A 15,784-nucleotide genomic window follows, 5' to 3' on the forward strand; every position below is an offset into this window, starting at 1 on the left:
TGTTACACAAAGTAATTTTCTGTCCTAGATTTAAAAAAAAATGAAAATAGAATATAATATATTTTTATTAAAGTATATTATTTGGAATATACAAAGTAATAAATTGTTTTTATATAAAACTAAAATTCTATCTTAGATTTTCTGAATGGCTTCTACTCACTGTCAATGCTGTGGACGCCTGTCTTATCAATTCCACAAAAATTATTAGAATTCTTCTCCATTCTTCCATGAAATGGTGATTCTAAAAATATATATATTTTTTTTTAATTTAGGTTCTGTAGTTTCAACCATTTTTGGATGCACTATAGAAGATATTTTATATTTTTTCAACATTAATATATATTTTTTTAAAGATTCTCTAGCTTGGAAATCCACAGAAAAAAACTTCTCAGTGGCTTCTTAATTGTACATGGTGAATCAACAATAGTTTTAAGTTCATTATGTATGTTTTGAGATATATGTACTACGAAAATTTATTAAATAGAATAATTTTAGGAAATATTAAGAAGCGCAATTTAAAAGTAAATTTGAGTATACAGGGAGCTTCAAAGAGTATGGCGGATATGACATATTTTTTTTTAATTAAACACTCGGGTTTTTATTAAGTTTTTAGGTTTTGTGTCTAAGATCTATAACTTTTTTTGTATACCGGGTGCGTCTCAAAAGTGGCTCACCCCTATAACTTTTTTATTTTTCAGATAAAACAACGAGATTTGGTATGTTAGAATATGACATATATTGGGATTGATTGACGTATTCAATTGATTTCTGTCACTTCCGGTTACACCGGAAATGATTATAACTTTTGATTTTTAAATGACACCCTCGGTATTTTTTTACTTTATTTGATAGAAAATGACACTCTGAATCGAATGACATATCATATGTCAACTTTTGACATTTTCGCATATGGTTTATTTGGAATTGTAACATGCGGTTCATAACGACAATTTGACTCGAAATACCAAGTGGTATCAAATTATTCGTAAAAAATCGTGTCATTTTCAATCGAATAAAGTAAAAAATACCGAGGGTGAAATTTGAAAATCAAAAGTTGTAGTAATTTCCGGTGAAACCGGAAGTGACAAATGAATTGAATATGTCAATCAATTTTAATTTATGTCATATACAAACGTACGAAATCTCGTTTTTTTATTTGAAAAAATAAAAAAGTTATAGGGGTGAGCCACTTTTGAGACGCACCCGGTATAATAATTACTCACTTTGGTTACTTAAAACTAGTGATTTCCTTGGTATTGGTACATATTTAATTTTTCATAAAAATTACACAATGTGGTAAAAAATTTTAATATGAATAATGAAAAACATATAATTAAAGATATTTCAGTTGGATGCTACAGGGTGTTAAAGATTAATGTATGAATTTCCATTGTTTTAAAGGAAAAAAATCAACCTTTTTATCGTTTTATCCCCTAAAACTTTTTTATTTAATTTTAATTTACAAATTTACTCCCAATCTGTTTGTTACACCCTGTATAATACTACTAGTAATAATAAAGAGAAATAATCTAACTTCTATGTTAAAAAACTGCGGCAACATGGAAACTGGCAACGTGTGCCCTCTCAGTTCGTCTGCGGGTGACAGTTTTATGCTGCAATCCAACAAATTTAGTATCAAAGCTATGAGAGTCCTGTGTCTGAGGCTGAGTTCTTCTCTTATCAGGCCCAGGACGTCGGATGCCACGACTTCCGGAGGCACATTTCTGTTGTTGTTATCTGAAAACATAGAAACAACCTTAGACGTAAAAGAAATAGACACCTACTTTGCGATATTAGCCTCAGAATAACATGAAGCATATTTGTATTTTTTTTGTCGATAAATTTTATGTTTAAAGACACTTATGTGTTCTAATAATCTATATAAATAACAATTAATTAGTGTTTGTTACTGGAAGTGTATTACGTTTACCTAAAACTAGTGACTGGATAGAAGTCGGTATTAAGGGTTGTTCCAGCCGTGTCAGGAAGATATACAAAGCTTGGGCAGCTTCCAGCCTCCAACCAGCATCTAGCAAGCTTCTCACAGCCCTGGGACAACCTGAAAGAAGATATACAACATTAAATAGGGCTCGTTAGTGTGTATATGGTATGTAATGTATACCGCTCTCTATAGCAGTGACGATTTCGTTGACAACACCTTGGTTTGCCACGCCTTCGCCTCTAAAGACCCAACCGTGTCCCAAAACTCGAACATCTATAAACGTATATTTATTTTTAATATATTATTTAATTTATTAAAAGACATCGTATCTGTAATAAAACAGAAACATTTTTTTGGTGTCTCTGCATATTAATGTAAAACTGAAGAAAGCTCACTATAAAATTAGTTACTTCTTCTCAAACTGTTCACGATTTCTTCAAGAGCGTCCAAACGGTCTTGAGTGATGATATCTTTTTCCTTACAGCTCCAGCAGTGATAAGGACCAAACCTAATTTTAGAAAAAAATCAACATTTTTTAAGAAAAGATATTGAAAATAGTAAAATTTTTTTTTTACTTTCAATATTTTATTTTGGTACACTGCGTATGTTATTTCTTAAATCTTAAAGAAATAACTTTTGACTTCTGTACGTGTGTGACCTCATTAGAAAAAAGTAATATTGTTTATAGTTTAACAATAAGTGAATATAAACAAATTCCTCGCAGTTAATTGCTTGACGGGTTAAATAATAATAATAATTTTATCGATTGATGAACCTGAAAATTAAAAAAATATTTTTTCGAAAATATCACGTCTTTTTTTCAAATTTTAACCCCTGGAAAATTTTACTATAAAACAATGAAGAGAACTATACAAAGAATCAGTTTGTAAAAATGAATTCTTCTAAAATGAGTGTCATTTTTATTTTCGTCGCATTTTATATAGTTTTTTCCGATTGTTACTGCGTTGACAGAACGAACACCTGTCAAAATTGCGGCGGATGTTGCAATTGCCATGTTCCATCGTTTGTTTCAAACAGAATGGCCCAACCTGTATCATATTACTCAGTTATACCACAAGAATACATGGGTTTGAACCGAGAAATATCCGTACCAGTACGTTTTTTGGAAGATTCCGTGGAGAAAACTGAAGAAATGGATAAAGCCATCGACCTGGAGTTCTTGAAAGAGATTTTCGAGGCTGCAGAGGGTAAAAAAGTGCCGGAAGTCCAGCCAAGAGTTTTGCCTGACGTTTTGGCAAGCTCCCGGGATTCAGATTCAACAGACAGCAAGTCCTTGGAAAGTTTGAAAACGACTGCAGGTCCAGAAACGTCCATAGAAAGTACTTGTAATGTTCAAGGGAAGGATAAACAGGACAACAGTATTACGAAGAGTTGCAGAAAAGGAATATTAAATTTGAGGAATTTAAGGAAGAATAAGAAGCACGAAGAGGGTATGAGTACCACCGAAGAAACAACTGTTCAAAGTACTACCGTAAAAATATCCTGATTTTTACAATTTTTATTTATTTGAAATATTGATCTGTTGTAAATATAGTTTTCTTTAATTTATACTAAATTATATGTATTTTTATATTGAATGTCAAAATAAATTATATGCATTTAAATTTAGTTGTTTTTTTTTGAGTCTCTTAATTATACAATATGATCGAAAAAAAAACGGCGTCAGCGATGGCTATGAAATAAGAGTCGCTGCCATTTTATATATAAAATTATGTGAAAAAACGTCATTTCGAAGCCCACTGGACACCGTTTTTTTTTCGATTATGCTGTATATTTTAATATTATAATTGTTTTATATTCGCTGCTTTATTTTATTTTATTTTTTTTAATAAAATAAAAGAAAATTATAGCGTACAACATTCATTTTAAAATTTTTTTTGTATTTAACCAACAAAAAATCATCTATTGTAATTTTATCATACCGTATTTTTCTTATTAGATAAATATAAAATATATCTAAATATCTTTGATAGTTACCCGTATTGCCGAAATTATTTTTTTTATCATTTTATATGTAAAATTATATCGTAAATGTTATCAATTGTCATTTTTAAGCCAACTTGACACTGTTTTCTTCTAGATCATACGGTATTTTTTACAAACATTTATGTTTCTAATATGAAACTATTTTATTTAGTGGTAAATATTCTAATTTAATAACCTTTTAATTTTTACCAAATCTAATTAAATTCCTAACTAATAAATATAATAAAAAATATAGATAGTATATATTTTTCTTATTTAATTTAGTATCAGATTATAAAAATTTTAAATCAAAGTATCTCGATGAAACGCGGTAGTCGCAAAACGCTGAGTTAACAAAAAAACCGCTTATAAAATGCAATCGCGCCGCTCCGATCGTCAGTCGTACCTCGAACAACCATCGTACAACCATGAAACCCTTCGGCATTGCCCTGTTATGCGTTTATCTCGCTAGTGCGGTACTCTGTGCTGAAATAAAAAATCCTGAAACCGTATCAGAAACGCTGGAAACTGAAGCTCTTAAAGATCCACTGCCAGAAGAAGTTCCTGAAGATAAGGTTAGGAGCAAGAAGTCCGCTACCACCACTCTCTGCGTAGAAATCCGACCTGGACCAGACCAGAAGCCTTATCAAGTGTGCGAACAGCCGGCACCCTATGCAGCTCCAGAGGCAGCACCTCAGCAAGCTTATGCCAAGCCGGCACCAGCTTACGCTCCAGCCAGCAAGTCGTACGCAGCTCCAGCTCCGGCTCCAGCTCCTAAACCATACTCCGCAGCTCACAGTCCTTCGTACTCTAGTTACAGGAATGCCGAAGAAGAAGAGGAAATGATGAACGCTGAAGAAGTCGAAACCATGATGAGAATGGGAGCGGTTTCTGCCGAAGACGAGGCCGAAGAAGAAATGAACGATATGGGTTCGAACATGAGAAAGGCCAGTGCAGGATACGGAGGATACGGAGCTCCTAGTTACGGAGGACAGTCTCATTACGGAGGAGCCTCTGCCAGTAGCTACGGAGGAGGAGCTGGCTATGGCGCTGCACCAGCTCATCATTCCCTGAACTTCGTCCCTGCCGACTACAAGAAGAAGCCACACAGCGGCGTAGTCATCACCTGCCAACCCAACTTGGCAGGATATTCCCACGGCGTGGCAGGAGGATACGGAGGAGCGGGAGGATCATCAGGATACTACAGGTCGTCTACCAGCGGCTACGCTAGGCCTTACTCTTACGGATCTTATTCACAACCTGCTTCCTACAGGGCTCCAGCTTCCTATGGGTATCCAGCACCTCAGCCAGCCTACAGCGCACCGGCTCCACCAGCTTATCCTGCACCGGCCAAGGGTTACGGAGCTCCGGCCAAGGGTTACAGCGCTCCAGCTCCTTCCTATGCTGCCCCGGCGAAGCCTTACAGTCCGCCAGCTCCGGTCCCGTCGTACTCTGCTCCTGCTCCAAGTTATGCACCTGCGCCAGCTTATTCAGCACCTGCAGCTCCCGCCTCAGCTTACTCTGCACCAGCTCCAGCCTATTCTGCACCGGCTCCAGCATATTCAGCTCCTGCGCCAGCCTATTCCGCACCAGCTCCAGCGCCAGCTTATTCTCCGCCTGCTCCAGCCTATTCAGCTCCTGCTCCTGCCTATTCCGCACCAGCACCATCTTATTCAGCATCTGCTCCTGCCTATTCAGCACCAGCTCCTGCCTATTCAGCACCAGCTCCTGCCTATTCAGCACCAGCTCCTGCCTATTCAGCACCTACTCCTGCCTATTCCGCACCATCACCATCTTATTCAGCTCCTGCGCCTGCCTATTCAGCTCCTGCACCAGCATATTCAGCACCAGCTCCAGCGCCAGCTTATTCAGCACCAGCTCCTGCCTATTCAGCTCCTGCACCAGCCTATTCAGCACCTGCACCCGCATATTCACCCCCAGCGAAGCCATATAGCCCACCCGCGCCTGTCTATCCTGCTGCTGCTCCTTCTTACTCTGCTCCAGCTGCCAGTTACAAAGCTCCTCCGACCTACGGTGCTTACAGAACTGCGGAAGAGACCAAAGAAGCCTCCAACACAGAGAAAATGATGATGAAGGAGATGCACACGCAAAAGAAGATGGAGGAGATCGCTATGGAGAGATCGGCTCACAAAATGAAGACTGAAGATAAGAAAGAATCGAAGACTGAGGAAGAGAAAGTCGGAGAGACTCACGAGCATATGAAAGCTGGACAAGGATGGGAAATGAGGAGCTCTGAGATGGAAAAAGAGCCGGAAAAGAAGCAGGTCGATGAGGTTAAAGTGGATCCAAGCGAATTGAATGAAACCAAGGACGGTTCTGCTAATCCAAGAGCATCAGATGATAACAAACAAGGATGGTCGTCTTTGAGCAAAACAGGAGACAAACCTCAGGGATGGAACAGCAAACTGAGAGGAGCCCAGGAAGAAGTAGAAAACGAAATCGACTAAATTTATGAATATTTTTTTAGTTAGGTTTTTATAATCGTACTGTATATTTATCCAACATTATTTGTAGATATTTTTATACTTTTGTACTGTTGTTTGGAATAAAAGCAAAATATTGAATGAAATCGTTTTCTTATTTTATAAAATAAAATTAAACTGATCCTATATTTACCCTTATAATCTGTAACAAACTAAATTTGTTGGTACTTAATATTTCTATATATTTATTTTTTTCTTTTAAAGTTTATAGAAGCAAACAAATAAATAAAGCTGTTGTAAGATATAGTTAAAAGGTACATACCTAGATAAGTAATTTCCCATAAATTATTTCTGAAAACTCTTAAAAAATGAAATGAATTTGATTAAACTGTCAAAACATATGTTTATTTGGTTGCATTTATTTTTTTAGATTACATATTATATTCTTATATATTTTATTGAGGTAATATTTTACTTAAATAATTTTTTATACAACAAAATAGAGATATTCCACCTTTTTTAACCTTAAGTAATTTTATTTTCTAACCAAACTTGTGTTAAAGTAATTTTTTTAACCTCCCCATTAACATTTTTCATTAATATAGGGGTATGCAAGAATTATTTTCATATTTACTTTAGCTTATTAATGGTATTAGTTGTTATTCCATATTTCTTTGAAGAGTAAATATCATTTTTTGACCGTATTAATCATTTTTAATGATCACTAACGCGAAAAAGTACATTTATACATTAAAAAATAGTCGCGTATTTTCAAACTTTTCGTTTAGCGCGCTTAATTTACTACAGCGCCACTTTTTTCTGTGGTGGATTTTGGAACTACTAATGGTCCGGCGATATCAGCGCCATCATACAGGAGGTATTAAAACTAAAAATTATAGTTTTCTGTTTTTTAGTAAGTGGCGCTATCGTACGGTAAGTGTGTAAGTTAACTAGTTATAGATTTCTATATTTTGGATTATATCTAGTGACATCTAACAGTGACGGTCCCAAGTTCGATTAAGATTTTTATTTAATTTTAAAGAAATCTACTATTTTTAATTCCAAATAAGTTTTTAGTCAGAGCCATCTATACGTTAAATTTTATACTATTTGTGGTTTTAACTAGAGATGGGCGGTTATTGGTAAAAAACCGGTTATAGGTTAACCGGAATTATCTTTAAAAAATAATAACTTAACAAAATTAACCGACACAAATTAACCGGTTATTCAAATAACCTAACCTAGCAAAACTAAATATTTAGTTTTCCTATAGGTTTACTTACCTCTACACTCTATAGGTCTACTTCAAATTTAGATAATAAACTTACTTAAATCGCATGATTAAATAGAGATTGTAGCAATGTAAGTATGTATATGTACAAAATGAATTTAAATAAAAATGCTAACCTCACTTTTTTGAGTAGACATGGATATGATATTAAAACTAGTAATTACTTAACGTTCAAATAAACTACACAACTCACAAGTTCTACAACCTACAACCAAGTTATTTTAATCGAATACCAAAGAAAAATAAGGAGACTGAATGAATAAATGAATAAATAATGAAAGATTATCTTCATTCATTACTTGAACTTCAATTGTGTATTCTTAGTCTAAGCTTCAAGAGGGACTTCAAACTACAAATAAAATATAATTACGGTGAAACGTGGGTGAAACTGGGCGAAACCATGGAAAACTTTTGAAGAACCGTTGAAAATCCGTTAAAGTCGATTAAAATTTAAATATAGAATTTAGAGAATCTATTTGAAGTTAGGTTCGTATCACTTGGCTAGCTGGTGGCTAGTAGTAGTCTATGGCATTAGTACTTTGTTTTACGGCCTGACCTGTCAGGGCCATTCGGCCGTTGTTTTGATTATTATCATCAGGGTTCGCCTGATGCCTGATTTAATTTTGACATTTGATGTTTGATGTCATGTTGATGTCATATATTTTCACTTGTGTCTAGCCCTAGCAGGCAACTATTAAGCCCGACCAATCACGTTAGAGTTTTTGACAAACACAAATGTATTAACACCCTTCAAATAATCACGCTAACCAACCTGATTGGTCAAGCTTAATAGTTGACTGCTAGAACTAGACACTTCTTATATTTTCGTTTTGGGAGCGGGATCTCCCGTTATCGTCGTAATATCGGGAAGATCCGTGCCGTTCGCTTCTTCGAAATTTACGATTCAAACAGCTAATATTTAATTGTTACTTGTTTTATACAAGTACGATTCTTTAAAAATAACCGGCTATAGGTTATTGAAGGTAATGCAAGGTTATTAGGTTAATTAGTGAAAAAAAAACTACCTTTAAATAACCGGTTATTTTAGAGGAAAATACCGGTTATTCAAAAAACCGGTTACTTTTGCCCATCTCTAGTTTTAACCTTAGAAAATAATGAAAATATTTTTTTTTATTCTGAATATTTTATGTAATATAAAAGAAAATTTAGAGGAAAAACCTTCTTTTATATAGCACACCCATGCTGATGTTAAACTACAAAGTACGTATTATATTTTCATTCGGTAATTTAACATGTTTTGTTGCATTTTGTACTTGTGTAATCTACAAAAACAGTTATCAGAAAACCAATTTTAGAACTTTGGGCGTGAAGTAATACAGCGATATGAAATCTTTTGAGAAGAAAGTATAATAAATAAAGGAAATAGCAAGTTTGGAAAGCAATATGATATTTTCCTGTAGAGATAACAGTATACATAATGTTCGTAGTACACGTAAGGTAAAAAGATTTCACTTTGTTTAAGTAACTTGTTTATCTGTAATAATGTATGAAATAATGAAAATAGGAAAAATGTATCAGCTTTTAATGAAGTAATTGAAATATTTGAAAGCGAAAGAAACTATAGAAATCAGCCAAACTAATGGGTACTTACATTTTACTGAATTTTATCATTTATAACTGAATTTGCACTTACGAATCCATCATTGACAGTTCTCTTTTATTGTATATTATTTTCTATATTTTAACATCATAAAATATATATTTTAAACGTTTGGATATATTTTATTCTCAATATTTTATTATTTGTAGCAATGTATATAGTATTTCTTAATGCTAAGGTAATGCTCTTTATGGTTCTCATTTTTTTTTGTTAAACTGCACATTTAGAAGTATTGTAATTTAGTTGTTTAATTTTAGGAAATATATACATATAGTTAATATAATTTTTTAGATACGTTAGCCAGGATTAAAAATTACTTTGAAACTCGTGTAAATATATTTTCTAGATGCAAAACACTAATTGTTTGTAGGTTGTGAGTATTCTAAATATGTTTTTGTGTTTCTTTTTAGACATGTTACGAATACCTGACACGAGTTTAGTCTCCACACATCTTTTTGCAGAGGAGGAAATGATGGTGATCTCGGACAAAGGTACTTAATTGGAAAAGGAAGTGACTGGTGAGGCTTAATCTTTGAGCAAGGGTTAAATGTGACGCAGGAAGTTGTAATAGGCATTGAGAAACAAAGGCTTGAGATAAATGAAGGCTTATATAAAACAGTTCAGCCTTGTCTACAACTACAACTTTGAAACTAAACAAAGTAAGTTTTATTTTTTTATCAATTTCTTATAGGAGAAAATGTATTTCTTGTAGTTTTTCATTTATTTTAGTCAAATTATTAATTATAAATCGTAACGAGCATGAGCATTTAGTTCTTTTTAGTTTTTAATTTTACTGGTTGCCTATCCAATCCTTTAAAAAATTAAAACTAATTCCAAGAACAAAAATTATAACAATGTGTATTTCTAAATATATATTTCAGATTATTCAGTAAATATAAAAAATACTGCAATTAACTTTTTAAAGAAATATTAATTTATTGTTTTCTTTTTTCATTTTAGAAATAAAAACCATCAGGTTGGGTTGGCCATCGGGCTCCCAATTTTCCTTATTTACAAGAAATTTGAAAAGCAATGGCAAGAGTTTTTGTGACATTCGGAACATTTATTTGAATTAGACCTATCTACAGGGTGATACAAGTACCAGTTCACAGACACAACAGAAGATATGGATATAGTTTAATTAAACAGTTATCAAGGTCAATATAAAATGTTGCCACTAAAGGTACAGCATAAATAAAAAATAATAATATTCTGTTTATGCTGTTTACAAATTATCTCAACACAATATACACCATACATGAACAAAATACACTATACATTACACACAATCTTATTAGTGTTTCTGTTTTTTTTTAGCGTAAGGCATGATAATTAATTAATAATAGGAAGGTCTGTAGGAAACGTCAACGAACAAGAACCAAATTTAGGTAATTATTGCTTTTAATTCTTTAATTATTACTCTTAATTTAATACTCTTCTATTTATATATCTATCATTGGTAAAGATATTCAACATAATGTTAATATTTAGTAAGACAGTTACACTTATATAATAATATATTAATTAGTTTTTGAGAAATTATATTTTTTATAGAATTTTTAACTAGTTTTTTAAATAAGCGCCTTCGCCATTTTGTCAGGAATATAGATTTTTTGGCTCTGTCAATATATTTTTAATAATAGTTTCGACTAATAAAAAATCAATACAAATAACGTACATTTTAGGTGTAATAGTTCAACAGTTAATAAGCACTAGAAAGGTATGTTTGACCTAGTAGAAAGAAAAATGAAAGAAGTCCCTCAAATGAATTTGGTGGATTTAAAGATTTTTATAGACGATTCTATGAATCTCTGTGACCTAATTGTTAAAACAAAGAAAGCTTACAAAGTGATTATAATTTTTTGTATCATTCTTCTGAGACTTTTCTAAGTCATGCATTTTTTTTTAATTCTCTGTACCTCTATTTCTTCATTTGTCTTCCATATTGTCTTCATTCTATGAAATTTATTATTTCTATGTATATACTTTTTATTTTGTTTCTAAATCCATTTAAAATTGGGTTTTTGGATGGGATATTGTACTACTTTGGATTTTTTGGGACAGCTGCACTTCAACCACACTCTTCAAGATGCCGTTAGGTTGATTAAATTCAACAATCAACAGTGAAATGAGAATAGAATTCATCATTGAAGAGGAACTAAATATCTTTAGGTAAATTATATTAAAGATTGTTTTTTAAATCAAATATATTATCAATTAATTTCGCCAGCGAAATTGCCACGGCCAAAAATGCTGCACTTCGCGAAGCAGGAGCTCGCGTACTGGAGTCCTTCGATTACTTAGGTAAAGTAGTTCCCAGCCATCTCTGACGCTTTTTTTTATCTTGCTGTACTTTTTTAAACAAAGAAAGTACCATTTACGATAAAACCCTTTTTTCAAGGCAAACGCACTGAATTTTTTATTAACTTTGATTAAATTATCTTAAAATACCGTACGATCGAAAAAAAAACGCCGTCGAGTTGGCTTGGAAATGACGATTGATCACATTCCTCATATGTAAAAGTTTCTAGCCGTCTCTGACGCCGTTTTTTTATCCTACGGTATTTTTTTTAAACAAAGTAAGTATCATCGAAGATATACTTACTTAAAAAAGGTTTTATCCTTGACTGAAATAGTTATGAAGATGGTTCAAGCTATCCTGTAGATTTCCCTCTTTTTTTTTAATTAAACATTAACCATAGTAATCTTAAAGCCCGGTATACACGTAACTACTTAGGTAAGATAACGTACAATTGAATGAAATCGGCGTAGAGTTGGCTTGGAAATGACGACGGTCGATGATATTTCCCATGAAAAAGTTAATAGCTAGACGTCTATGACGGCGTTTTTTTTTTATCCTACGGTATAATAACCTTATTAATCTTAAAGCTTCGTCTACAGATAACTACTTAAGTGATATACCGTACGATTGAAAAAAAAACGGCGTCAACTTGACTTTGAAATGACGACCGATGACATTCCGCTTATAAAAGTTCCTCCTAGCCATCTCTGACGCCGTTTTTTTTTCAATCTTACGGCACTTTCTTTGGTTGAAATATTTATAAAGATGATTTAAGCTATCCTATAGATTCTTCCCCGTTGTTTAATTAAATAATAACCTTAACAATCCTAAAGCTTCGTCTACACATTACGTTTTACTTGATACGTTTTGTCTGGACAGGTAAGACTGACAGGTAAAGCGTTGCGTATAGCCGATGCTTTATGTTTTATCGTAAAACATAAAGCATCGTCGTTTTTTACAGCATTTAAAAATTAAAAAAAAGAAGAAACTTGGACACATATCGCTTTTAATTTTCCGAATTTTTAATAAAGCACTTTTTAAACGTAGCATAATAACACAAAATAAATAATCTAAGCAATTAGATTAATTATAGGAATCTAGAGTTTTATTTCTATTTAATTTTATTGACTATGAAAATACATAATAAGCGTTCACGTGTTGTGCGAAATATTAAAATAATAATATAAATAATACCGTAATATATGATCGAAAAAAATAGCGTCAGCCATGACTATGAAATAAAGATCGCTGTCATTTTATATGTAAATTTATGGCAAATGTACTCAATCGTCATTTCCCAGCCAACTGGACGCCGTTTTTTCGCTCATAATTTGTACTTATTAATATATTTTTTCTTGTAACTAAAGGATTTTTCAGCTTAATTAAATTTCAAATTTGAAAATTGTGGCGCCAAAAGTTGAACAGATACATCCGGTAAGAGCTGTCAACATTGAGTCAAGTTAAAGACTTTTGAAGTTTTTTTTTATATAATTTATCTCATATTTCTTACTATTTAACTATATAGAATTAGTTTCTTATTAAACTAGGGATATTTATTGAATAAAAACACTTGTTTCTTAATAATTTATTAAAATATTAAAGAAATGCATGATTTTATAGTTCATCTAATTATGTGCGTACCAGATAATTTCAATATAAAATAAGTTTTGTATGATATTTTATACTGGAGGGAATAAATACAAATAAAGACAAATCGTTTAATTAATTTAAGAAGCATCTGTGGAAGCATATTATTCTACTGAAATTTTAATAAAAACCATCCATGTTTACTAAAAAAAAATTAAAATCTAGGCATCCAAGAGCAAAAAATACTCGATCGTGATTGGTCAGTTTCGGTTGCGTGGAGGTTTTGAATTTTATTCTCATTCAATGTTGTCGGATTGTTAAAAAATGTCGCAAATCTTTTTCTCTATGTGATTTTTGTAAATTTATATTAGTTTAAATTGATCACTAGCACTATAGTAAGGGCCTTTTCTATATATTTTTAATAAAACAAGTACCAGTAATGTTGTTTTGTAGAAATTTCTTTTATTTCTTCTTGTAATTACGTACTAACATTATAGTCTTTCTTCTTGGTTTCGATGTATTTATAGCATTAAAAATGTATTTAAACAGCTTCATTTTATGTTTATTTTATGATTTTTGTGTGTTTATGTTTATAATTACTTATTTATTTCTTATTTACGACAATAAAAATATTTTACCTTACGTAAAAAACGATTTTAGTGGAACGTATTTAGTAAATAATAACTTTTGAGGACGAAATTAAACTTAATTTACAAGAATTTTCCTATAAACAATTTTATTAGTAATAATTAAATTAATTTTATGAGCAGCTTAAATTTTACGAATCACTTTAATCTGACAACGCCGGTTATCCTTTGGTCGTTTGCAATATCCACACGTCCTCCCGTCCCTTTCATCGATTTTTTTAAATTTTCTAACGAAAAAGTGCGTTTAGTGTACACAATTTATGCGTAATCTGTTACTAGTGCCCTGCTTAGCCTCCTGAAAAAGTGAGTACCCGTAATTTTATGTATTTTTTGAGATATTTTAGTTTAAATTTTTTGGATTTCGCAATAAAGGGCAATATCCATCATGGCTGCCTTGTTCTCAATGTTTCCCATTAACTTATTAATTTTTAAGAATATTGTTTAAATAATATACGTAGATTAATAAATAAGTATCTAAAACTATGTATTTTCGGTACTTTCTATACTGCGTGTTACATAAGCGGGTAAAATAGTACTACATTTTTGGTAAATTACGTAGTGTATCTTTGACTTTTTGTTTAATTTTTTCGGTCAAGGAATGTTTAAATAAAATGGCCGCCTGTTGAAATTCCATGTCTTGATTTTTTGTAAATTGCTATTTTTAATTTAAATTTCTTTTTATAGGGCATATTTAGAGTTTTCTTTATCTTTTAAAAATATAATATGCTCATTTTAATAATATTTTGAATGAGTAGGTTTTTTGTATATGTTTTAAATAGCTATGTTCATTAGGAATTTTATTACGTATTTTTTTTATTTAAGAATCCCACATATTTATGTATGTCTCAGCATTTTTTAATGATTTCTGATATTGGTATTTTAAAATATATTTCTCTTTTAAAGCGCGTTTTGTAATATTACATGTTAAAAAATAGTATTAATGTTGACAAATGATTTTTGCTAATTCAGTATTAGTTGTAAATTTGCATTGAAGAAATAAATCAATTGTTACTGAATTTTTATAAAAATTAAAATATTTCGAAAACAGTTAGTATGTTTATTTTGAGGTAAATTTTGATCGAATGTTTTTTATGTCTGCATAGTAGAAACTAAAAATGTAATAAAATATATAGGATGTCTCATTGTTAAAAAAATATAACTTTAATATTTTTTATTTATTCGAAACACTGTAGGTTTAACTTTTAGCTCTAAATAATTTGTTACAACTCTAAAAACTCCTTGTATATTTATGTATGTGTTACATCATGGAAAAATTCTTTGGATTTTGACCATATTCATCAAATTTATATCCCTTTTTCCCTAGGTCATATAACATCTTTATATTTTTGATATTTTTGGTATAATAATATAATCAAGGAAAAATCTTATAAAATATTGCTGAGGTATAAATGGAGCATCTCTTTTTTCATCTAAAATAAATATACCTATTTATATATTGTCGTAATATTTTTATAGGTGTTCGATAATATTTTTATAGGTATCCCAATATTTTTTCTTTTTTTAGGCGCGTTATATTAATACTACAACACCACACACTCCTTCCCCACTCACACGAGCATTGCTAGCTCTCTGTGTTGGTTAATAAAATTTCCTAATTCAACATTAGTGAATTTCGTTAGCTGATGCGGTTGGTTAACAGTGTTTTTGTCGGTGTGGATTCCCGGGCTTAAGATGACTCCAGAGCGCGGCGCGGCCTTCCCCAAGAGAGGAGACTTCTTGGGTCACCCCCTAACTCTGATGTTCGGGCATCGATGACCTGTGTAGCATGCAGAGGTACCCAAGGGAGTCACCACCCTCTGGTTTACGAGCTAGGTGTTCTAATGCTAGAGGCTTCGGCCGGATACAACCTGGCACCCAAGCTCCGAGACTTCTTCGTGCACGTATTCCGTGACCCTCGAAGAGGCAGGGGCGGGATATCGGACACATTGAAGATGATGAGGGGG

The 15,784-nt window shown here is 32.2% G+C and overlaps 2 protein-coding genes and 1 long non-coding RNA gene across 8 annotated transcripts; 2 read left to right on the forward strand and 1 right to left on the reverse strand.

Annotated features, from left to right (window-relative positions):
• Nucleotides 1-89: 89 nt before the first annotated feature.
• On the reverse strand, nucleotides 90-9,326 carry LOC115880558. Of its 2 annotated transcripts, none has more exons than XM_030897790.1 (6): nucleotides 9,276-9,326; nucleotides 2,353-2,450; nucleotides 2,123-2,215; nucleotides 1,931-2,059; nucleotides 1,535-1,737; nucleotides 90-241 (listed from the first exon to the last, which is right to left on the reverse strand). In XM_030897790.1, exons 1-6 carry the CDS (start codon nucleotides 9,293-9,295, stop codon nucleotides 128-130), a joined length of 657 nt encoding a protein of 218 aa, XP_030753650.1. In that variant the 5' UTR covers nucleotides 9,296-9,326; the 3' UTR covers nucleotides 90-127. The 2 variants fall into 2 exon arrangements, with proteins under 2 accessions (XP_030753650.1, XP_030753649.1); XM_030897789.1 differs by lacking the exon at nucleotides 9,276-9,326 and adding an exon at nucleotides 6,695-6,756.
• On the forward strand, nucleotides 4,311-6,518 carry LOC115880555 (DNA-directed RNA polymerase II subunit RPB1-like). Of its 2 annotated transcripts, XM_030897785.1 has the most exons (2): nucleotides 4,311-5,135; nucleotides 5,202-6,518. In XM_030897785.1, exons 1-2 carry the CDS (start codon nucleotides 4,357-4,359, stop codon nucleotides 6,394-6,396), a joined length of 1,974 nt encoding a protein of 657 aa, XP_030753645.1. In that variant the 5' UTR covers nucleotides 4,311-4,356; the 3' UTR covers nucleotides 6,397-6,518. The 2 variants fall into 2 exon arrangements, with proteins under 2 accessions (XP_030753645.1, XP_030753644.1); XM_030897784.1 differs by having other exon boundaries at nucleotides 4,312-6,518.
• On the forward strand, nucleotides 8,773-15,663 carry LOC115880559. Of its 4 annotated transcripts, XR_004049905.1 has the most exons (8): nucleotides 8,773-8,884; nucleotides 8,980-9,121; nucleotides 9,695-9,943; nucleotides 10,245-10,467; nucleotides 10,602-10,672; nucleotides 10,970-11,456; nucleotides 11,515-11,588; nucleotides 15,346-15,663. It is a non-coding gene; the product is annotated as an uncharacterized LOC115880559 (long non-coding RNA). The 4 variants fall into 4 exon arrangements; XR_004049904.1 differs by having other exon boundaries at nucleotides 10,970-11,588; XR_004049907.1 differs by having other exon boundaries at nucleotides 10,245-10,441; nucleotides 10,970-11,588.
• Nucleotides 15,664-15,784: the final 121 nt, after the last annotated feature.

Source organism: Sitophilus oryzae, unplaced genomic scaffold (assembly GCF_002938485.1).
Source record: "Sitophilus oryzae breed Bouriz unplaced genomic scaffold, Soryzae_2.0 scaffold_1625_pilon_pilon, whole genome shotgun sequence".
Taxonomy (NCBI): Eukaryota; Metazoa; Arthropoda; class Insecta; order Coleoptera; family Curculionidae; genus Sitophilus; species Sitophilus oryzae.